Source organism: Ptiloglossa arizonensis, chromosome 9, assembly GCF_051014685.1.
Source record: "Ptiloglossa arizonensis isolate GNS036 chromosome 9, iyPtiAriz1_principal, whole genome shotgun sequence".
In the NCBI taxonomy this organism is placed as follows: Eukaryota; Metazoa; Arthropoda; class Insecta; order Hymenoptera; family Colletidae; genus Ptiloglossa; species Ptiloglossa arizonensis.
In genome coordinates this window covers 22374682-22397540 of record NC_135056.1, presented here as the reverse complement: position 1 = coordinate 22397540, position 22859 = coordinate 22374682, and the positions used below count along the sequence as shown (strand labels likewise).

Below are 22859 nucleotides of genomic sequence, written 5' to 3'. Positions count from 1 at the left end.
GCGGGAAGCTTCGAAGCGATCGAGCGGAAGTGGCGGGCGGCGTCGGTACACCTGTCCAATTAGTTTCTCGCTCGTGCTCGAATTCGACCTACATTTTCCAGCGGCGGACAAGCGACCGGGTGGCTTCCAGCATCCGCGAGAGCGAGTTAGAGAGAGAGAGAGAAAGAGAGGGAGAGAGGGAGAGAAAGAGTCGGGGCGGCTCTCCGGCACGTTCCAGTGCTATAGATAGCTCGCGCACGCGAGCCGAGCGAAAAGCATTTAGCAGGATGACGTTCGCGCATTCTAGACGTCTCGACGCCGCCCGTTCTCGCCGATCATCCGTTACGTTCCCGTGACGTAATTGTCGAATTCTTGCCCCGACGGTCTGGCTTCGCTTCGCCTCGACTCGGGCCTTTTCTCTCTCCCCCCCTCTCTCTCTCTCTCTCTCTCTCTCTCTCTGTGTGTTTCTCTCTGCCCCCTCGCTCCTCTCGTTGCCGGCATGCGCGGTTCGACGGCCCGTGACAAGAATTATCGTCCCGGAGCGCGACGATCGATTAACGTCGGCTCGACCTTTTTCGCGATTCGAGGCGACTCTCGCGAAAACGCGTACCCGCGGAGGGTCGGTTCGAACGAGCGGAAGAAATCGGAGAACGGGTTCCGCGTTCTGCGGCCTCGACGCTCTCGCGGCCCGGCGTGGGAAGTGAAATACGAGCGTTCCGGACGGCCAACGGCCATTTCGATCCCGCCGGTTTAGTATCGGCGGGGCCGCTAAGTCCGAACTAATTTGCTTATTAATATTTCACAACAGCGCCGATCGCTCTGGGGGTTCTTGATATATCGCCTCCCCCACCTCGGTTCGCGTTCCCTCGCTCTCCACTCGAAGCTCCCTTCTTCCGTTCGAACCACCGACGCGAACGCGCGCCGAACCGCGCGTATCGTTCGCCGCGACGAGTCCGCGAAAACTTAGCCGAGGGTCGAGACGCGAGCTCCACCGAGAACGACGAGGAGGACCAACTCGGTTCGTTTATCGCGTTTCGAACCGTAATCGGTAGATACGTCGGAAGCGAGTTTGGTCAAAGAAGCGTCACGGTTCGATCGTTTCGCGAGAAACACGAGCGAGCCGAGCGCGAAGCGCTTCCGTCGGAGACGCGACCGAGTTACGCGCGGCGCAGCGCGGCGCGGCGTGGCGCGGCGCGAGGTTCGGGCGAAGGTAATTACCGCGCGACGAGCCGCTTCGCCGCGATTAACGTCGTTAAAGCTCGCAGCCGTATCGGCGCGTTTACGATCCCTGACGAATTCGCGTCGCAATAGAGCCGAGGAACGCGCCGGGCCGCGCCGAGCCGCTCCGCGCCGCGCCGCGCCACGCCGCGCCACGCCGCTCCGCACCGCACGCTCGGCCATGGAACCCGCGGGGATATTTGGGTCGCGACGCGTCGCGGTGGCCGTCGCAACGACGGACTCGAACCCTTGTTCTGGCAGAACGACAACCGCGAATCGAAAACTTATTTCCACGGAGCTCGATTTATGCCCGGCATCGGACAATAACGCGAGCCGCATCGACGTTTTACAGCCCTGTAAATAGCCGCGTCCGCCTTCCCGCCGCGGTTTCTCGGAAACTTCGATTCCCGAGAACTCGTCGGCGTTCGAGATCTCCGCTTCCTTCGATCGTTTCGCGCTCCGTATCGAAACGGCGCTCCGAGAGGAACAAAGTCGCGGGAGCGGTCGTTCGCGAAGTTTAACGCGACGTTTTACGTCGCATCGAAGCTTTGCCACATTGTTGGCAAGTGTCTGGCAGTTCTCCCAACCGCGGATACCTTCGCGATCGCGACCGAGGCGGAGGGTGGGCGGTGGGGCCGTCGCGACGTCCTCCTCGTTCTCCTTTTCTTCCTCCGTTCGTCTCGGAGACGTCGGGAACGCGAACGGAGAACGCGATCGATTCGCGGAAAAAACGATCGCGTTTTCCGACGACGACGAGGAGGACTCTGTTGTCGCGACCGAGGTCCCGAGGACGGTACCGGTTCGAACGAACTCGAATCGTAAAGTCTAGCGCGAGAAGGGGTCCGGTTTTTTATCGCTCGCGATATTATTCGGAGATTTTATCGTCGCGCGTATACGAGGTATCGAGTCGCGGGCCACCCAGGTCGCGAGTTCCATCGGGCCGATGGAACGAGGAAGAGCGCCCGAAACAAACTCGAGCGAACGAAGACGAACGAGCTGGAATTATTCCTTCGCGCGCCACGCCCTGCCCGCGGATCGTGTTTCGTCTATCTTTCGGAGCTCCGTCCCGATCCGCGTCGCCTCGTTCCTCGACGCCGACGCGGAAACCTATACCGGGAAACGAACGCGCGAGAGAAACGCGAGTGAAATTTTCGCGCGACGAAATTCCCCGGGAACGACCGTCCGGACGCCAGTTTCGTCCAATTCGACGAAAAGGTCGGATCGTTTTGTTTTCCGGGATTAGGCGAGGGGACTGGGACAAGATCGAGGATGCCACCCACGAGAGAGACGCGAGCCACTCCCGGGGTCGGGCCAGGGAGTTGCCACCGGAGATACAATTATTTGATCGGCGAGCAACAAGTGGCTCCGGGGTGGTTCGCGGGGGATCTTCCATTCTAGTCGGAGAGATTTCGATGCCTCGATAGAGAGGGGCTCCGACCGAAGCCCGATAATCCTGCTGCGGGCAAACGATATAGATGCCTACCCGTCGAGATCGCGACGCCGGGAAAACCGTAACCTCGGAATACGAACTTCGCCTCCGTAATATATTTATTTTCTCGGCGCCTCGACGCTCTTCCCGAGAGAAACGAACGAGATCCGAAGATCGGCTCGGCCGACCGGAACTCGCGTCGAGACGGACGAAGACGAACGGAAAGACCCGGGGAGGGAGAGCGGAGGCAGAGGCGAGACACGACGCAACCCCTCGACGTTCCATCGAAGCGACTCCCTCGACGGTTAACTCCGCTAAGACGGATCGTAAATTACGCCAATATTTCCGCGAAATCCTAACAAGATTATAAAGCAGATTGTAGCACTGTTCGCGGGAGCGGCGGTGGCGGCGGTGGCGGCGGCGGCTGCTGCCTCTTCCTCCGGACCCTTCTCGACGTTCGAGACCGAAGGGCTGCAGTCCGTCGTCGAACGAGGAAGAAGAAAAGAGAGGAGAGAGAGAGAGAAAGAGAGAGAGAGGGTGTACGGGGGACAGAGGAGAGGGAGAGAGAAAGAGAGAAAGAAAGATCTATTTATAATACGTTCGCGTCTTTGCAGGGGCCCGAGCCGGTGGAGGCCGTAAACGTCGCGTGTATTTCATACGAAACTCCACCCCCTCCCGGCTATTCCTCGCAATGCCAATCTCGGTCTTTCGCTCCTCCGATAATACCGAGCGCTAACAAAGTTAACCCGCGCCGAGAGAAACTCTCTTTCTCTCCTGGTCTTGCTCCCGCCTTTGTCGTTCCCTTTTTTCGCTTTTCTTTCTACGTTTCGTGCTCCTCGACGACGTTCTTCGGCGTCTACGCTCTCCTCTCGTCTTTTATTTTCTCCGCTCGAGGATCGCGAAACGCGAACGAGAAGAACGTTATTAAGCGAATACCGAGTGGACGATTTGGTTCGTTGATCCGCCGACGGGAATACTCGTTGCCGAAAGAGAATTCGCGCGGTAGCTGTTTTCGGTAATCTTCGCGTCGGATGCGCGAAAACGGTTCTCCGTTGCGAATAACGCGGCCGGCGACGAGAAAAATGGAAATTTCGACGAGAAATCGAAATCGTTGCCCATCGCCGAGTTCGAGTTCGAGTTCGAGTTCGAGTCGCAACGTCGAAGGTATATTCCGTTGCCTGTTCGTTCGATGGATTCCCTAGGGTCGTCGCGCGAGATTCTGGGAAAAGTCGTTTCGCGCGCGACCGAAAGGCCTTTAAAGCGGCCCCGCAGTTTCTGCGTCGGTTAATAAAGGCCTCCGACATAGTCGATCGTTATTGGATCGGGCACTCCCCCGGCCCGCCGATCCTGCCCGCCCAATATACTTCGCAATAACCCATAAAATGCAACATTTTGTTTCGTAAACCAATTACCCCCTCTCCGAGTCGCGGCGATCGGTCGGCCGTGGCATCGGGGCCGTCGATTTCGGTCCGATCGTTGATTTCGGTCCCACTTTGTCCGTATCCGACGAAGGGAGCACATTGCCGTCGCCTCGGAGGACCTCGATGGAATCTTTTACCCCTTTGGCGAATCTGGAGGCGATCCGGGCTTTCGGGAGTTCGGAAACAACGCGGCCCAGGGAAGGGCGAGAAAAGGCAGAAGGTGTGGAAAAGTTTCCCGGAACGTCGCAACGGCCACGCGCGTCCGCCCGATGCCCGCTCGGGATCGCTGAATATGCAACGGACGGCGAGCGGATAGATAAAGGTTTCGCGATAGCGCGAAAAGTCACGGGCCGCCATCGCGCCGTCGCTCCGCCGTGCCGCCACGGGTTACGCTTCGCGAATCGCGCCCGCGATAGAATCTCAGGGTCGTTGGCGGGAATCGAACCGGTCCGTTTTCCAGGAGAAACGGGCGGGACTTTGTCCGATATCGCGTCGCGATCGAATCCTTCGAACGAAACTCGAGTCTCGCGCGAACCGAGAGGTTAATAGGGCCGAGGGCGAGTCGCGGCGGCTCGCCTCGTGCGTCCCACCGTTCTCGCTCGCCCCTCCGTCTTACCAACGAACCGCGCAAAATTATGTACAACGACGGTACATAACGCCTGTACGCCGCTCGCACCGACCGCGCAACAACGGCCACCATCGCGGCTCGAACGCGACGGCGGTGGCGGCGGTGGCGGTGGCGGTGGCGGTGGCGGTGGTGGCGGTGGCGGCGGTGGCGGCGGTCATTATAAAAATAACTGCTGATTGGACGCCCTACCGAGAAAAGTCGTAATCGCATCCTGAAATGCCTCTTCTCTCTTCCCTGCGCCTTCGCCTCCGCCTCCACCTTCGCCTTCTCCCGCGGTTCCCCTCGCCGTTTCTTTCTCCTTATCTTTGCATCTCCGTCTCCGTTCTTCGCTCGCGGATTTCTGCTCGATGCCGAACAACGAGTCTCCGGCCACCGCCGCCGCCTCCTACGCGTTCTCGAGGTGTCCCTTTCGGTCGTTCGAAATTGGGCGACTTTGATCTTCGAGGTTTCTCGAGTTCGCGATCGGCAAGGGCGTGAAACGCTGAAACGTTGAAACCCGTCGACCGATTCGAATCCGCGGGACCGGAGGAACACGGGAGGTAGGGAAGAATCGGGCGCCATTTTGCGAGCGCAGCTTTTATCGCTGCACCCTATATAGGAGCATTATGCCCGGGTTGCCGGGTTGCGCGTATATCAACAATAATTGCAGGGCCAATAATAAAGCCGGAGGGGCCACGCTCGATAGCCCGAAATTGCCGGTTCCCCTACCCCGAGCTGCTACGTTTTATTGCCTCCACTCTCGAGAGCAGAAATGGCGGCAGCCCCTTCGTTCTTCTCGATGGCGGATAAACGATCCTACGATACGATGCCACCGGTAGCGACGGCCGCGGCCGTTCGACCTTCCCTGCGACGCGAGCGTTCGAGCGACTTTCTCGCGCAAACTTTCGGTACCCGACGCGAAATCGACGATTTCGAAAATATCGAGACGGCTTCCAGGATCGCTTCGAAAGCCGCGGAGCGTACCAGTGCCCGGTTCCCCGTCTCTCGCTATTATTATTGCAGATTTTGCTGCCGTTTCCGGTGCCTTCTCTCGATCTCGTTCCTCTCGCTGCTGCGTCGCTGTTGTCGTCGTCGTTGTTGTTGTCGGTATTACGGCGAGGCGTTCTCGTACGAGGAATCGTTCGCGAGCTCGTAAAGAGCCGCAAAGGAGAGCTCGCACGCGCGATAGTCACGAGTATTGCCCTTGTTAACGCCCCGTTAACTCGAACCTCTGGACAAACTCGTAAAATTTACCGGCTTCGAGCCGACGAGTCTACCGCGCGGTGTACGCGGCTACCGGTGAATTTTCGCGCGACCTCGGATCGAGTCGGATCGCGCGTGCGGCGCGATATCGCGATTAAGAGTAAAAAGTAAGGGAAACGAAAGGAACGTCCGTTCGACGTGATTCGACGTGGTTCGACGTGGTTCGACGTGGTTCGCCGCGAGGATTACCCGGGCGACCGAGCGAACCTCGAATTCGATAGCGCGCGTCGAACGAAATTATTTTGGTCCGTGCGCGCGCATATTTACGAGGGCAAACGAGTCGGATTATGGTAACGCGAAAGCTCGTAAAGCCGACGTTTACGCATAAGCGGAGATAGTCGCGAACGCGTCGCTGCTCCTGTTAACACCCCGTTAACGCGAATCTCGAACAAGCTCGTAAAATTGGACAACGCTACGGTGCGCCGAGTTATCGGAACGACGCCGACACCGAACCGATGTTTTCGAGGGGGAAACTACGCTCGAGATTCGTGGAGTTTTATCGAATCGAGGTAGCACCGAGACGCGTTTCTCGCGACGCACTCGCCGCGTTTACGATTCCGCGCGCGACGGGTGACGGGCGATGGGCGATGGGCGATGGGTGATGGGCGATGGGCGATGGGCGATGGGCGATGGGCGATGGGCGATGGGCGATGGGCGATGGGCGACGGACGACGAGTCTCTCGTTTCGATCCTCCCCCTGGGCCGACGACCCGACCCTCCGCGCGGTTTGTCCTCCTCTTTGTTCCGTTGGTTGCGCGTACGGGCGAAGAGATCGTAAAAGCCGCGATCGTTACGAATTCGTTATTGCTCTTGTTAACGCCCCTCGCTGGAAGCCTTGGACAAACCTCGTAAAATTTCACCGGTGCACCCTGCGTAAAACATCGTCGAAAACGCGGCCGAGTCGATCTCGCGGCGGATAAGAGGACGGGCGGTGGTACGCCTCCACCCGGTTCGGGTCCGTCGGTTCGGCGGGGTCGCGCGGAAGGCATCGATCGCGAGGATACGGCCGGGGAAATTTACACGTTTCCGATCTACGGCCCGAGCGTAGATCGTATTTCGTTCGGCACGCGACCGTCCGCGCGGATCGACCTTGTCCGCGTTTTTCCGACCCGGTTTCGACGCGCTCGAGCCATCGATCGTTCGACGCGTTCTTCGATATCCGACGAAATAAAGGTGCCGTTTCGGTTTCAGGGACTCCGATCAACCGGTTGCCGATCATGGCCAAGTCGGTGCTGGATCTCTACGAGCTGTACAACTTGGTGATCGCCCGGGGCGGCTTGGTCGACGTGATCAACAAGAAGCTCTGGCAGGAAATCATCAAAGGTCTCCACCTGCCGTCGAGCATCACTTCTGCCGCGTTCACGCTGCGCACCCAGTAAGTAGATCGGCAAGTTTCTCCTAGGAAAAGTCCCGCGATCGGGAGGAGGATTCTCGATCGCGCGAGCTTCGACCGGACCCTTTGCCCGGCGAAGGACACCTCGAACCGAGGAAATCGATGCGAACGAAACGCGCGCGGCTGGAATCGAAACGGGGAAGAGATCAAAGACTTCCGAGCGGCCGTTGTTTGCAAAACGTTGTATCGTCGTTACCGGTGGCTCGCGCCAACATCGGTCCGGATCGTTTGTGTGCTTAAGATGGTGGCTCGTATCGGGAGTCGGCGCGTTCTCCGCGAAACGAAAATATACGGAGCACCGCGGCACGGTGCGGTGCGGCGCGGTGCGGCGCGGTGCGGTGCGGTGCGGTGCGGTACGGCACGGGCCAGCTCGGCGCAAAAGGAGCTCGGCCCGAGGAAGAAGAACGCGTTATCGTTCGACCCTATTCGTCACCTGCCGGAGCCTTTCCGCGCCTCGTCCCCGACCGGCTTCGGGGATCGAAGCGGTTGTCAAAACAACGCGTCCGCTCCCGCTCGGGATTCGAAGAACGCGCTCGTTTCGTTACCGTCCGCGGCGGAAGTACTCGGAAAAATACGAGACAATTTCTCGGAATCGAACTTCCTCGACTATTATTAGTCGGAGCTTTCGCGGAGGTTTTCGCGATCGACGGGTTCGATGTCGCGCGCGTTTCGAACGAACGTAAACCGCGTCCGACGTCGCGTTCGGGGCGGAAAGACGATGTAAATTCGACGCTCGACTCGTCCCGCGAGCGACGCTATTTTCGTCGAGCGATTCGCGTCGCGTCTCGACGGACGCGCGAAGGAGGATGAAATTGATCGAGGGCCGAGAAATTTGTCTCGACGAAGACGAAGAAAGGTAACGCGTCGCTCGATCGAACGCGAGAGCGAACAACCGGCGAACGAACGAGCGAACGAGCGAACGAGCGAACGAGCGAACGAGCTCGCCCGGACGAAACGATTCGATCGAGTTTCCTCTCGGTCGAGAACGGATCCGGTGTTCCGGTTCCCCGGCCCGTACCACGGGAGAACCGAGGAAATTTTCATTTCGAACGATCGCGAGTAACGCGGGATAATACGAATTACGCGCGAAAATAAGCCCGCGTCGTCTCCGCGTGGCGTGCGTGACGCGCGACAGAACGTCGAGACGCTGGTGCATCCATCATTCCGGCAACCGGTTATCTCCGCCGGTGGAACAGGGACAGACGGAGGAAACGAAAATGTAAAAGGAGACGCCGGCTGCCGCAACTGGTATATCGCGGTGCTACGACTATATCGAGCCCCACGCGCCTCCAACGTGCAATTATTTATACCGCGAGGGAGGTAGCCGCGCCATTGTGCCGAAGGATCCGCGACGCTTTCGACAAATTCGATGCTCGCCGCCGAATGAATTATTTCCGAATCCCCGAACGGAACGAGATGGACGACGGACCCCTGTTCTCCGACTACCCCGCGCGATCCTTCCGTTCCACCGATTATTCACCGTCCCGAGATATCGCGTACTCTCGACGACAACGTCGGGCCAGCGGGAATTCGATCGTCGCCCGAAAAAAAAGATTTACGCGCACCTGGACGAGGACTCGCGTGCGCGCCCGAAACTATGCGTTGCGAGCACGCACGAGAAAGAAGGAAACGACGACGACGACGACGACGACGACGACGACGACGACGACGACGACGAAGAAGAAGAAGAAGAAGAAGAAGAAGAATAGGGAGAAGGAGAAGAAGAAAAAGAAAGGAAGGAAGGGACGGTGGAGGAGGGAACGACCGGGCCGAAGGGCTAGTTTCGGCCGCAGTCTGGCAGACAATCGTAAAAGCCGAACGATCCCTGCGCGAATTATAGGCCGCGCCGCGGCCCGCCACGGCCCGCCACGGCCCACCACGGCCCGCCACGGCCCGCCGCGGTTCCACTCGGAAGAATACGTCTATCCACGGACGTGTGTTCGAGCACCGTGCTCGCCGAGGGCTTCTTCCTCCGAGTCGATAGCGCGTCAAAATAAACAATATTTACGAATTACCCTTCTCCGTTCCCTCGGTCCCCTCTGTTTCGTCGAAAGAGTCGATCTCGGGTTGCGGTTTCTCGGTGGCTCGCAGACTCTCTCGCGTTTCGTTTCGTTTCGTTTCGTTTCGATTCCACGGTACGCTCGTCGCGAATAATTTTCATCCGCTTCGATCTCTTCCGAGCGTTCGATCGTCTCGCGAGAAAGACGCGGCACCTCGTAACGATTTCGAATGGAATTTCGTTTCGGCTCGCATCGCGTAGAACAAACATCTCCTCGGCACGCGAGAAGGTTAACGAGCGATTCCATGTCCAACAGGCTCGGCCGGTTCTCGGTCGATGCGCGAACGATGCGGCGATTCTCGTTGTCGGGGATTATTCGCTAGCCGCGATGCGGGGCGCGTGGTACAGGTGCGCGGTGCACGGTGCACGGTGCACGGTGCACGCCGCGTCCGAGAATCAAATCGAGCGAGTCGCGTCGCGTCTCGTCGCGTCTCGTCGCGCCTCGTCGCGTCTCGTCGCGGATCCGCCTTGCCAATTTCGCGACGTCTTTCTCCGTCCGTTGGTGACTCGACGCGGTTCGCTCGCCGATCGAAACTCTCCTTCTTCTTCTTCTTCTTCTTCTTCTTCTTCTCCTTCTTGCTGTTCTTCTTCTTCTTCTTCTTGTTCTCGTCGGAGAGATTCGCGGTTGCGTATTTTCGTCGAGATTTAATCCGAGCGTTTTTCCAGATACATGAAATATTTGTACCCGTACGAGTGCGAGAAGAGACGACTGTCCACGCCGGCGGAGTTGCAGGCGGCGATCGACGGTAACCGTCGGGAGGGACGACGAAGCAGCTACGGAGCGTACGCGGGCGGCGGCGGCGGCGTCGGCGGAGGCGGAGGCGGGGGTGCAGGGGGTGACGGTCTTGTGCAGAGAAGCCCGCACGCGCCGGGTTCCCTGGCGTTGCACGCGCAAATATCCCCGTTGTCGTTGGTGACGGCGGTGGCGGCCGGTGGTCAGCATCACGGGCCCCAGTCTCTGGTGAACGGAAGCGCCGCGCACACGCCGCTGCCCCACCATCCGCACCACCCGCAACATCCTCAAGGACCGCTGGGACAGCCACCGAATGCCGGTCAGTCGACGAGAAAGCTTCGATTTACGAACACGCGACTCGGCTTCCTTCGATGCCTTACCACCGAACGAAAACTCGGCGACGCGCGACCAGAAAAGAGACAGCTATCTCGAGAACGGGCCAGAAGAGGAGCGGGTTTATTTTAAATCGGTAGTTAGGGTTCCAGGCCTCCCCGGAGATGATGATGCGAGAGCGAAGGAGGTGTAATTGATTGTACGATCCTCCGGGAGACAGGCGTTAACGGATGACTCTCGCTAACGAGCATTCCTACCGCCCTACCCCTTTCTTCCTCTTCTCGCCCCTACTACGAGTCGCGCTTCGCCCCTTTCGCCCGTTTCGCCCGTTTCGCCCGTTTCGCCCGTTTCGCCCGTTTCGCCCGGTTCGCCCGGATCGCCCGTTTCGCCCGTCTTTTGCCACCCTCCGACGCGTCGTCGGACCAATTTCGATCGTTTTCCACCCCACTTGCTCGACGATCGGCCCGCCCCTCGAATTCGCGTTTGCGTCGAATCCGCGCGACCTCCTTCGGCTTCCCATACGACTTCTAATCGGATTCGTCGTTTTGCTTCGGAGGATATCGGCGGCTTCCCAAAGAATCGCGTTAATCGCGTTTCGCTCGGTTGTGCAACCTTTCAGAGGGCTCGATTATCCCTCTCGATGATCGCTCTTCGCGATCGAAGCCGCGAGATATCCAACCTGCTCGAAGGGTATCGAGAACCTTTCTTTCGAACGGAAAGTCCCCGATGTCTAACGACGAGTTCCCTCGCAGGACCTATTCCCGGAATGGCGCCCTCGGAATTCGAGGCGCGCATGGTCGAGTACGTGAAGCTGCTGAACAAGGAGCTGAGGAGCGCCGGTGCCGGCACGCCACCGCCGATCATCCATCGGCAAGGAAGCGCCTCGCCACCGTCCTCGACACCACCGAGGGACGGGGCGTTCAGCGCTCTCGAAATGTCCCGGCTCACCCTTTGGAACATGTACAACAACAACACCCTGTATCCGGGCGTTGGTCACCAACCGCCTCTCTCGCCCCAGCCCTCCCACTCCCCGGCACCTCCGACCTCCAGCCCGGAACCTCAGAGGGAAGCCCTCGACCTTGGACTCAGGTGAGCCTCCGCGTTCGCCGCTTCCTATCGGGGAACGACGGGAACGGTAACGTGTTCGTAACGCGCCTCGGTCGTTTTCTTCTCAGGTCTTCGCCAGTATCCTCCTCGCCGGCGAGACAAAGTTCGCCCTCTTCGGGGGGTAGCATGCAAGTGAAGAGGGATCCCGACCTGATCGGCACCCCGGGACCTCCACCGGCGAAAAGGTTACTCTCGGACGACGACAGCCCGACCGAGAAGAATACTCCGACCTCCGTAGGCACGCACATTAAAATTTCCAATCGAGGTAAGCGGACAAACCTAGCTGTCTCTAATCGCGGTGAAAGAACTCGCTGAACTCGATTCTCGATCGCAGGGGACGGAAGAAACGGCGACAATTCCCTGGTAGTCAGCATGGAGTTGAACGGAGTGATGTACCAAGGTGTTCTTTTCGCCCAAAGCGACACCAGAACCAACACCGCGACCAACAACAACAGCAGCAACAACAACAACAACAACAACAACAACAGCGCGAAAGCGCCGCGGAGCATGGTCTCGTGAACGATGCGCGCTCGCTCGCTCGCACGGACACCACACACACACACACACGCAGCCAGCCCACAATGTGTCCCGATACTCGATCAACGATCGCGTAGCGCGTAGCGTTCATCCGCAACGATGAAGCCCGCCTCGTGGCCGGACGAAACAGTCTGCCGAATACGGTTCGGTCGTCGTTCGAACGCGACGTCCACGAGTGTACAAATCTCGAAACCGATCGCGTCTACCGAGAAACGGTCGAAATTCGATCCGGAGGACGCTCGGGGTCTTGGTTCGTTTTCGCCAGGGTTCTTCCACTCGGCCGTTTCTCGTTTCGCGCTCGTTTTCGGTTCAATTTCTCTTCTCGACGACGACCACGATGACGAACGGACGACGAACCGAGCGTTCTTCCGTTACAAATTGTTCTTTCGTCGAACCGCCGATAGACTGCTCCGTTTCCACGACGATCGAATCGTTGTATCGTGCGAATAGTAACGTATGTATGACTCGTGTGCAATGAAAAAATGTCTTTTTTTTTAAATTTTATTTCTCAACGCCTTGCATTCCTTTCGTTCGAGGAATTCTCGGAAGCGTCGCTCGTCCAATGATCTCGTTCGTATCCTCCGTCGTTTCGCACGATCCAACTTTACGCGATGGAAAACCGATAAGCGAAGAAGAAAAAATCGAGAAAACGCGATAAAATAAATGTTGCACGGGCGACGCGACCCACGACCGAGAAACCACTCTCCGGAAGTATCCCGATCGGTAAGCGCTCGACCCAATCGGAGTCGCGCTCCGTAAAACGAACTTCCGTATCGAATCGATCGTTTGTCCTCTTTTTTTTATCCCTTTATCGTCGAATCGAAACAACACGTTAACTTATTTATTGCCGCCGATTTCTCGACACCTCGAAGCCAGAGCGTCGTTACTTTGTAGAAATCGGCTACCTTCCGATGTTTTATAGCATTTTAAATCGATACGCGTACAATTATTTTTACCGCAACTATCGACTGTCGTGTCACTGCGAATATTGGAACAAGAATGAGAGAGCACGTATACGCAAACACGCGCGCATGTATATGCATAGAAAGAGATCGCCCATCTTATCGTTCGTTCGTTCGTTCGTTCGTTCGTTCGTTCGTTCGTTCGTTCGTTCGTTCGTTCGTTCGTTCGTTCGTTGAGTGTACATAGTCATCCGGACTTTCCTTTTTTTCGTTGTTTTTCATTTGCAAGGCACGGAGCTCGGTGCGACGATATACGAGAGGATAAACTGTTATTATTACAACTACAACTACTAGTACTACTACTACCACTACTACTGCTATTACTACTACTACTACTATTACTACTACTTCTACTACTACTACTGCTGCTACTACTATTATTATTGTTATTATTATTATTATTATTATTATTACTATTATTATTATTATTTTTATTATCAACGTTAGATTTAGCGAAAGAGTAAAACTAGCGCATCACAATTTTTATTCTTCTACGCAGGACTAATTTTTATTTTCTTCGATCGGACGCGGTATTGGCGCGCGATCGTTCGACCTTGTACGTAATCGTCTCGATTTTCTTTCGTTTCTTTTAACTTCCCGACATCCTCGCGTTATCGAGTATTATTTAGCGCGAGAGGAACGAGCATTGGACAAAAGCATTTGCGTTCGCGTAGGATTCGAAGCTTCGAAATCGAACAACGGGCAACGTGACGCGTTTTCATCGACGTCGAAACTTGGACCGATTCGATCGATCTGTCTACCATGCGGGAGAACGCTGTGAACCGTGGAACACCGACAAATGGATTTATAAATGTATAAATAATTAGAACGTTAATCTTACATAATGCTTAGTATGTATGTATCGTAACGCGCGGAAAGAATCTTACGGAATGGACACACGCGCCTTTGAAAACGGCCGGACTCGTATTGCACGAAGCGCCGAAAACCGAGAGTAAAAAAAAAAAAAATACGCATTCTTTTAGTCATAATCGTTAGGATTACGTATTTAGCAAGGGTAAGATATTAGCGAGGGTAGCACGCGCGACGGTTATAGAATGGAACGTACGCTAAAGGAAGAGAGAGTTCGCGAATCTTCGCCAATCTCTGGACACAGGTGGACGAGAGAATGACAAATAAAGCCGATAATTTTCGATCGTCTTAGGAGGTACATATTTACGCGAGTCGATAACGATACGAACGAGAGGGATGAAACTGTTTTATTGTTTATAGCTCGAAGGTTAGGCCAAAAAGACTGTTACATAGGATGAATATTATATACGATACGGTAGAAATAATTTCTTATCATGGTTATTAAGAACGATATTATTGTCATCGTCGATATTATTATTACGACTATATTTACCGCTATTCCTAATCATTACTGTTAGTATTATCGCAGCTATTTACTATTACCACCTTGTTACGGTATAATAGCAAGTAACGGTTCTAATAAAAGTAACAAAGAAAAAAGATAAACTTTTCGCATTAAAACTAAAAACAAAAAAAAAAAATTAAATCCTCGTTACTCCCATTTTCTCGCACCGAAAGAGCGTGAAAATAACGGCGATGGTTTTCGTATCTGAACGAAGCACGCGCGTTGTCTCGCGTAGAAACGAAAATACTTATGTTCGCGCGACGACCATTTCGAAATTGAACACGATACAAGTCTTGCCTTTCGGAGATAGTTCGATGTCCTTTTTTTTCGAACGGTAATAGGTTTGCCACCGTTATTTTTAATTCGTTCCGAAATCGGAAACTAGCGAACGAAAGATCATTCGAAGCGCAGCACCGTAAAAAAGAAAAGAAAAAAAAAAGTAACCGAATACGCAAAAATACGCAATGTTGTTAATTTTGTCACGATCGATTGTGATTTTGGTACGAAGCATGCGAGACGATTGTTAATGTTTATCAGGCCGCGTGATACGCGCCAATTTATAGGTATTATTAATTTCTTCGTCGATACCGATACAAAAATGCAGCACCACATTTACAAGCATAATATTGTAATAATTATTATAAATGTTGTACATATTATATATGATATTATCGAAGGCAAAAACAGAACACTGATGACATTTAACTACTATAGTTCTTCGTAAGTAGCAACTTAGTTATCTGTAAATCTATGTAAACCAGCCCACGAATATCATAACAAATAAAATTGACATTACTTTTATATCAATAGTGCTGCTATCTCACGAGCCTTCGAATACGTAGAAATATATATGTATCTATACGTGTCATATATGCTGCTTGGTCGTGTTTATCGTCGTCTGTTGCGAATTCATTTTCTCGTAATAATTTATCTCCCAAATTTCATCGTGTGCTTGCAATTGCAACATTTTCAACATTTTTATATTCGGCGAATATCTTGCATACTTCTAGACGACTTTTACTCGCAGAATTTACGATCGAATTGTTCGATCTTGGACAATAATAAATTCTTCTCCTCTGCTGTCGCAAAAGCATATTGTACGGATAACGTACACAATTTCACGAGTTCTTCTCGGTCTAGATTAAACGTTGAGCCCGCTATTTCGTATTCTCTGGACAAGGACGTACGAAAAACACCTTTATCGTCTGTCTAAAAATTGGACGATACTCTTTAACGTAAATCGTAAAATTTGCATTATATGATGAATATTTGCTTAAATATTGACAACTTAACTCACAGCGAGGCAAACAGGATGTCCCGCTTCGTACAAATATTTAAAGTGATGAGATGCGTAAGAAGGTACCGTCTTACATTGAACGTTCGATGTTAGGCACAATTCTGAATAATACGTAAGAATCGAATTACATTTAATACTTTGGTAAAAACCTTAATTAACCCTTTCGCTACGACGATCCTCAGCATTTAAGTTTACGTCTTGCGCCTACAAAAGTTTCTTTCGTAATAATTTAAAAAAAAAGGAACTTTTCTTTAAAGCAAGATATTTATACATACGAAGAACCGTGGCGAGTGACTATGGTCAGTCGTCGTAGAGAAAGAGTTAATAAACTTTCGCGATATCAACGTCCTTACCTACAGGAATTTTCGTATTCAAAAGCATATCGAACAACTTATTCGAGCCCTGTAAATTAGGATGAATGCAAGTACAATGACCCAATCTGTCGGGCTTAAATTCGAGGATATCCATTGTTTCTATTTCATTTGGAATCTACGAAAAACGGATGACAAGGTATTTTAACTTTCCAATTGAATCGATTTCGATCCAAACAAATCAGAATTTACCTCCGCGCAATGGACGACTACTTTCAGACCAGCCATTCTGGCTTCTTTTAATAATTCTAAGAACGCGTCTCCGGTCATGGGATCTCCACTAAGATCGAGTCCTACGACGTATCGTGGGTATTTTTTAAAGAAATTTATCGCTAAATTTATGTTCTCCTCTGCTGCTTTATACCCCTGCTTACGGTTAATAGATATTAATAGCTTTACGAGTATGTCTGGAAATTCTCTTTCGCAAATCCTACAATACACAATAGCTGGAATTAAAAATGTTCTAGTTTTGCAACTTTTCGACGCAAAAACATTGTTATTAATTGCACTGACCAGAATGCTTTTATAATAGCTTCCAAATATTCTTGTTTCGACATTTGCCCGTCAACGGCACGTGGAGTGCTTCTGAGTTCAAGATATATTACATTATCCGTGGCATACTCTCTAATTACATCGTACGTAGAACTGAAAACTGCTTCTGGAGTTACCGTTAACGAATGTGCCATGTTGAATACATTAAAACACCTATGGGAAATAATTGTAAAATTTTCACTTTGATGACATAACGCGTAATTCTAACATGAATACGAATAAATAAAGTAAACCTGTATATAGAATTCTTGTTCGTACTCGCCTAACGATGAAAATTTTTCTATGTCCATGGCTATGTTTTTCCAATCTTCTGAACTGGGATTTTGCATTTTATACAGTTTTTTCAAAGTATCCAAACTAAGAGAGCCATTCAAATGGGCATGAAGTTCCTATTGGACGTACAAATAAATATTCATCTTCTAGTCCTAATTAAGTTATAAAATTCGAAAAATGCATTCTAATAGTACGTATTAACCTATACGTTCCAAATTGGTTACACTATCGACAAAAAATACATACCAGTTTTGGTAAAGAATGACAGAATTTTTCCAAGCTCATTCTAGAGGATAAAAATACTTTTCCAATGAAATTCGAATTATAATTTATCTTAAAACTCCATTTATAGTATACAAATTAATGGAGTTAACAAATAACTATCCAGTTAGTACAACGAATACCTTGAATATAATACAAAACGCTAATGAAATGGTGGTACGACTGGCTGCCAGATATCGAACCGAGACTAAGTTCGAAGCATGCATGCGAAGATATAATAAATAAAATTATTACATTCATAGGAGATTACATAAATTAGTATACATGTGCAGAGAATTTCTAACAATCGCTTGCAAAATAGCTTAACAAAATAATTTTCTTCAACATACAGTGCAAGTGGCGCAATCTGTGGCAACTCGTCCAAGTTTATCGAGGAATAATTTCTACAAACATCACTAGATGCCGACACAAAGACTATATTCACATTTTAACAGGTTTAAATCGCATTTTTACATAAATATACAAGTAATTGGAGTATTTAAAATGTTAAAGAACAATCAATTCATACTATGGGATCACTAGCAACTGAAGAGTTCCATAAATTATTATTATCGTCAAATGTATTTTTTACATTAAGTTCATTATCATAAAATAATTTTGCAATAAAGCATAAGAAATAATGATAATTTATGCAACTCTTCAGTTGCTAGTGACCCTACAGTGTAAATTGATTGTTCTCGAGCGTCTCAAATTCTCCAATTACTTGTTACATATGTTAAAAAGCGATTTAAAACTGAAGAACAGCGAATATAGTCCTTGAGTCGCCATCTAGCGGCCCAAATAGGGATCATTTCTCGACAAACTTGGCCCAATAGTCACAGATGGCGCCACTTTGACTATAAGTGAACAAAATTATTTTATTAAACGATTTTGCAAGAAGTTATTATAAATCCTGTGAATCTTGTATAAACTGTGCTTTTGTCCGTTAAATGTATTTTTTATATTAAGTTCATCATCATAAAATAATTTTGCAAGAAAGCATAAGGAATAATGATAATTTATGCAACTCTTCAGTTGCTAGTGACCCTACAGTGTAAATTGATTGTTCTCGAGCGTCTCAAATTCTCCAATTACTTGTTACATGTGTTAAAAAGCGATTTAAATCTGAATAACAGCGTATATAGTCCTTAAGTCGCCATCTAGCGGCCCAAATAGGGATCATTTCTCGACAAACTTGGCCCAATAGTCACAGATGGCGCCACCATGACTATTCGTGAACAAAATTATTTTATTAAACGATTTTGCAAACAGTTGTTGGAAATTCTCCGAATCTTGTGTAAACTGTTTTATTGACAACTCAGGGCCTATATTCGCTTTTTTACAGCTTTATATCGCTTTTTAACATAAATAAACATGCAATTGGAGTACTTAAAACGTTAAGAAAGAATCAGATCGTATTGTCACTATCTGTTTTATTAATTCTTTACTTGTAAATTATATCACAAACAATGCTCTAATTCAAAAACACTTCAAAAATTCTTACTATATATTGTTGATTGACATAAATATACCCTTTACACATGTTAATAACAAATGACTTGTATAAATACATCAATTGATTCAACCTAGGTTTCTAAAGTATTCGAATTAGTTGTTTGTTTGTGTAACTAAATAATTTAAACCTGCTAGAATATAAACAGGTTTGCCATCTAGTGACGTTAATAAACATTATTTCTCAACAAACTTGGCCGAGTAGCCCCAGATAGCGTTCCTTGACGGAACTAAACGAGAAGATCAGGACTAAAATACCGATCTCACGAGAATGTAGACGCCAGTGATCCTACAGCGACCTCTATTTTGAAGAATTATTTCAATCTTGTTGAAAATGAAAATGAACAAGTATAAACATTTACTATGGGTCAGATAGAGGCATAAACTAAGTCTTTTGTATTTCTTCTGCAATGAAAATAATAACCTATTATCGAAAATGAAGCCGGATATCTTTGTTCGTTTTAATATTGGTAATGTGAGAGACCTACGATGACATTTGCGCATGCGCAGTCATGGAGACATCTTCGATAATGCGTCAGTTTACACAAAGTGTAAGAGAGATGATGTATAGTGTTCGAAAGAGGTTGCAAAGTCGTTGACACTGTCGGTATATTGTCACGAACGAGTGATGTTAACGTCGTTTGACCTCTGATGTTACCGGATAACTTTATTGTTCTATAAGAAAACCTACAATAATCGAGAATGCTTACTACGAGCCACAATACAAAGAGAATCGTCGATGTAACCTGGTTTTGAGGTAGGTCCGACCTGCAACGTCGACTGTCTAATTTTAAGGATTGTATACTTTTTGAACGTAGAACTATAAATTAATTCTTGCCTACTTTGCAACTATTTTGAACAAATATCCGAACGGTTAACGAAATCTCTACTATTGGATAGTTCTGCTATCTTGTTTCCTTTTTTATTTATCTTTCTAGATATTGGTAACACCTAACACGAGCAGTTGCGTGACGATAAACCGTGTGGTCAACAGCATCGCGAGGGAAAAATGTCGTGTTCGAGTGAGTTGTCCCACTCGCAAGAATATCTAAGCTTTCGCAGCTCCATTCCGCTCAGAAAGATTGTTGTCGACATTGACGGCACTAAGGTAAAATTCGTCGACTTTATTTTCTCGAATTTACGTTGATTCGTAAGGTCGTTGATCATACGGTGAAACTTCAATCGCAAGTCTCAACGATGACCTCGTGATTATAATAATTGTAAACAAATCTCGCGTCCGAGGACGCAGCGAATCAACGTTCGTAATAAAGGAATGCGGCCACATGTCCCGGATTAAACGGATTTGATCGATTTGCTGCGTAGTGATAATTTTTTTCTGGAAAACATCTGGAATTTGAAATATTCCGCAGTTACGTATACACATATATTATACATTTCGTTTAAAACGAAAGTAGAAGTTTTACCGAATACGATTAACCGCTTTCGGAATTCGATAATTTTTTTTTACAAGAGGAAGTTATTTTATATTTAAATGCCGCGTTCTATATTTCGTAGTCGAAAACCGAAACAAGCGATCGATATTACCTTGTCGACCGCGAATCGGATGAAAATCGAAATTGTTTCGTTATTTTATCGCTTTCGAAATAGAATTAATATTTTTATTCCAGGGATGGAAAGTGTACGATTCCAGTCCAAAAACTATAAAATGCCCGTTAATTTGTCTTCCACCGGTCAGCGGAACAGCGGATATTTTTTTTAAACAAATACTGGGTTTGGCAGCCAAAGGATACAGAATTATATCGGTAAGCATTGGAAATATCGTAACGGACGGACGTATCGAAGTACGAGTTATTATTTTATTCTATTTTGCTTCAGGCCGAGCCACCGGTGTACTGGAACGTTAAAGAATGGTGCGATGGATTCCGCAAACTTTTAGACTACATGGAGTTGGATAAGGTGCACCTATTCGGTGCTTCATTAGGTCAGAACGTACGAACGAGAGCGCAATATTTGATCGTTGAAGTCGGACCGAACGCTCGAAAATCGAGATGTGCAACTTTGATCGAAATATTTACTTTCAGGGGGATTCCTGGCACAGAAGTTTACCGAGGTTAACGCTCACTGTCCTAGAATAGTGTCGTTGGTGCTCTGTAACACTTTTGCGGACACGTCGGTGTTCAGTTACAACGATTCCGCGGCAGTGTAAGTACATTGCTTTTCGATGGAATTGTACGATACTCTGGAAATGCATTGCAGTCGAACGAATACGTCGCTTTTCATCGTACGTTTCTCGCTCGTTGCGAGATAAGTGAGACGAACAACAGAACGCGATACGTTATCGGAAATGTTTTGCCGGAAACTATTGCTAATTAATTCGAATCGTAGGTTTTGGATTCTACCGTCATTGGTATTGAAAAAAATGCTTATGGGGAATTTCGTAACGGAGAAAGTCGACGGAGAGATCGTGGAAGCTATAGACTTCATGGTGGAAAGGGTGAATTGTATTTGTATACCAGTTCGGAGAAATACGCGAACGTTTTTAAAGTAATGAAATAATATGTCGTTCGCAGTTGGAGAGTTTAACGCAGCCGGAATTGGCATCTCGTTTAACGATGAATTGCGTAAACTGTTACGTGCAGCCTCAAAAGATATGTCATTTGCCTGTCACGATTATAGACGTTTTCGACGAATACGCCCTATCGAATTCGGTGAGGGAGGAGATGTACAAATGCTATCCAAACGCTAAGTTGGCGCATTTAAAGAGCGGTGGAAACTTTCCGTATTTGAGTCGGTCCGCGGAAGTGAATTTACATTTACAGGTACTGTACGATTTATTCCGAACGTAGAATTTCATTCGCATCGTGGTAAAAGCGAAACCTGTAATTTGCAGATTCACTTGAGACAATTCGAAGGCACGGAATACGCTGCCTCGGAAAGAACGAAGGCTGTAGCGCGAAAGTCAAACGGTTAGCATCGTATCGAGATGGAAAGTCGTCGCCCGGAGCCAGTCCACGTACACGCGTTCCTCTACTTTACTTTGCTGTTATCGATCAAGATGATTTTCGCGTCGTTATCGACGACGCGCACCTACTAGAACTCATGGTTAAAATAGTAATCTCGAAACAGTTGGACAAATATACTCGTTATCATCCATATTCGGCGCACCGAAGTATTCTATGTATACGTATAGCGATCGATCTTACGAAGCATTTTTATCGCGACGTTTGCGAAAACTTTGTATCCTTGTATTTTTTTTAAGGGAATGTTCGTTGACTACGAGGCACTTCGATTCGAAGACAAATTCGAAACGCCGGAAACGTTGTATAACGTTGTTCGTAATCGACCGATAGTGTACCATTTTTGGAAAAATGTAATTCACGTCGGGCAAGTCGAAAACGAAGTTAACGTCGGTGGCATATACATGTGTATTTGGCCGTTGATACCTCGTGTAAATAAACATATTTGAAATAAATATAATTTTGTAAGAAACACGCAAATATTTTTGGTAAACACGGTAACGGGGAATGAAGTTTCCTCGAGCGATCGTCTCTTTCGAGACGATATTTCGAGACGATCGTTGTGTTTTTTAAACGCGACCGTGTATATTTATTCTCGTCGTATCGTTCACGGAAATCAGGGGAATATTTGAAACGTGAAACATTTGGTGAAACGCGAAATTGGAAACATCTCGGAGAAGCTTACGGTGTAACGCGCTCGAATTCGTCGACAAATTGAACGCGTCGCGTTTAACGAAACAGCGTTGGCCGGTTTGCCTCGTTTGCGTTACCCGTGGCTCTAGCGGTGAACGAACTCTTGGGTACATCTCCAGCTCGCAAGACCGCCTAACCGAGAGACCGTACAAGAACTTGCTCGGTATCGATTTCTCTCTGTACGCGCCCGTTTGCGTTTCTCTCTCGCGAGCTCGGATTACAGAGTCTTTCCTGTCCACCTATGGGATACCTTACGCTCTCTCACAGACACACGCTACACGCACATTAATCACGGTCGTGCACCGAACCGCAGGCGTGTCGCCCAACTTAAAGTAGCTCCTGGACTGGGCTGCTCGGTGTCTTAACGCACCAGTGTTCACCCTCGGTGCGAGTATAGCTGCTCTATAAAAACCTCTCCCGACTGCAATTATAAACGAGGGCTTCCATCCGAACCGTCTTCGTGCTTCCAGCTAGAAGCCGTATCGTGGAAAATATATTTTTATTCG

The 22859-nt window shown here is 49.5% G+C and overlaps 3 protein-coding genes and 1 long non-coding RNA gene across 9 annotated transcripts in view; 2 read left to right on the top strand and 2 right to left on the bottom strand.

Moving 5' to 3' along the window:
- Retn (retained) overlaps window positions 1-15238 on the top strand; it is a 71477-nt gene extending 56239 nt beyond the window's left edge. For both annotated transcript variants that reach the window (XM_076320054.1, XM_076320053.1), the window contains exons 5-9: window positions 7109-7292; window positions 10036-10421; window positions 11188-11524; window positions 11611-11807; window positions 11877-15238. In XM_076320054.1, the coding sequence (XP_076176169.1) occupies window positions 7109-7292; window positions 10036-10421; window positions 11188-11524; window positions 11611-11807; window positions 11877-12061 (1289 nt within the window). In that variant the 3' untranslated portion in view covers window positions 12062-15238. The remainder of the gene's footprint in view (window positions 1-7108; window positions 7293-10035; window positions 10422-11187; window positions 11525-11610; window positions 11808-11876) is intronic.
- LOC143151184 (uncharacterized) overlaps window positions 1-22859 on the bottom strand; it is a 157509-nt gene that overhangs the window by 64801 nt on the left and 69849 nt on the right. The window lies entirely within an intron of this gene.
- On the bottom strand, window positions 14241-17358 carry Ada (adenosine deaminase-like protein). 5 transcript variants are annotated; one of them, XM_076320055.1, is made up of 7 exons: window positions 17156-17353; window positions 16895-17025; window positions 16598-16789; window positions 16277-16514; window positions 16067-16202; window positions 15714-15814; window positions 14241-15625 (listed from the first exon to the last, which is right to left on the bottom strand). In XM_076320055.1, exons 1-7 carry the CDS (start codon window positions 17192-17194, stop codon window positions 15434-15436), a joined length of 1029 nt encoding a protein of 342 aa, XP_076176170.1. In that variant the 5' UTR covers window positions 17195-17353; the 3' UTR covers window positions 14241-15433. The 5 variants fall into 5 exon arrangements, with proteins under 5 accessions (XP_076176170.1, XP_076176174.1, XP_076176173.1 ...); XM_076320056.1 differs by having other exon boundaries at window positions 15435-15621; window positions 17156-17358; XM_076320057.1 differs by having other exon boundaries at window positions 15509-15644; window positions 17156-17357.
- LOC143151006 (maspardin) lies at window positions 19229-22134 on the top strand. Its single transcript, XM_076319709.1, has 8 exons — window positions 19229-19439; window positions 19621-19790; window positions 20311-20445; window positions 20519-20624; window positions 20725-20845; window positions 21029-21137; window positions 21214-21462; window positions 21534-22134. The coding sequence occupies exons 2-8, from the start codon at window positions 19692-19694 to the stop codon at window positions 21612-21614; spliced, it is 900 nt and encodes a 299-aa protein (XP_076175824.1). The 5' UTR covers window positions 19229-19439; window positions 19621-19691; the 3' UTR covers window positions 21615-22134.

What these genes read in the sequence shown, in the direction of transcription:
- Ada (XM_076320055.1), bottom strand. Translation starts at nt 17,194, where the DNA reads ATGAGCTTGGAAAAATTCTGTCATTCTTTACCAAAACTG. An exon ending in GTCATTCTTTACCAAAACTG is followed by an intron (nt 17,026 to 17,155) that starts GTATGTATTTTT and finishes TACGTCCAATAG; the next exon opens with GAACTTCATGCCCATTTGAA. An exon ending in TAGTCGTCCATTGCGCGGAG is followed by an intron (nt 16,203 to 16,276) that starts GTAAATTCTGAT and finishes CGTTTTTCGTAG; the next exon opens with ATTCCAAATGAAATAGAAAC.
- LOC143151006 (XM_076319709.1), top strand. Translation starts at nt 19,692, where the DNA reads ATGTCGTGTTCGAGTGAGTTGTCCCACTCGCAAGAATATCTAAGCTTT. An exon ending in TCGACATTGACGGCACTAAG is followed by an intron (nt 19,791 to 20,310) that starts GTAAAATTCGTC and finishes TTTTTATTCCAG; the next exon opens with GGATGGAAAGTGTACGATTC. An exon ending in TAGACTTCATGGTGGAAAGG is followed by an intron (nt 21,138 to 21,213) that starts GTGAATTGTATT and finishes TGTCGTTCGCAG; the next exon opens with TTGGAGAGTTTAACGCAGCC.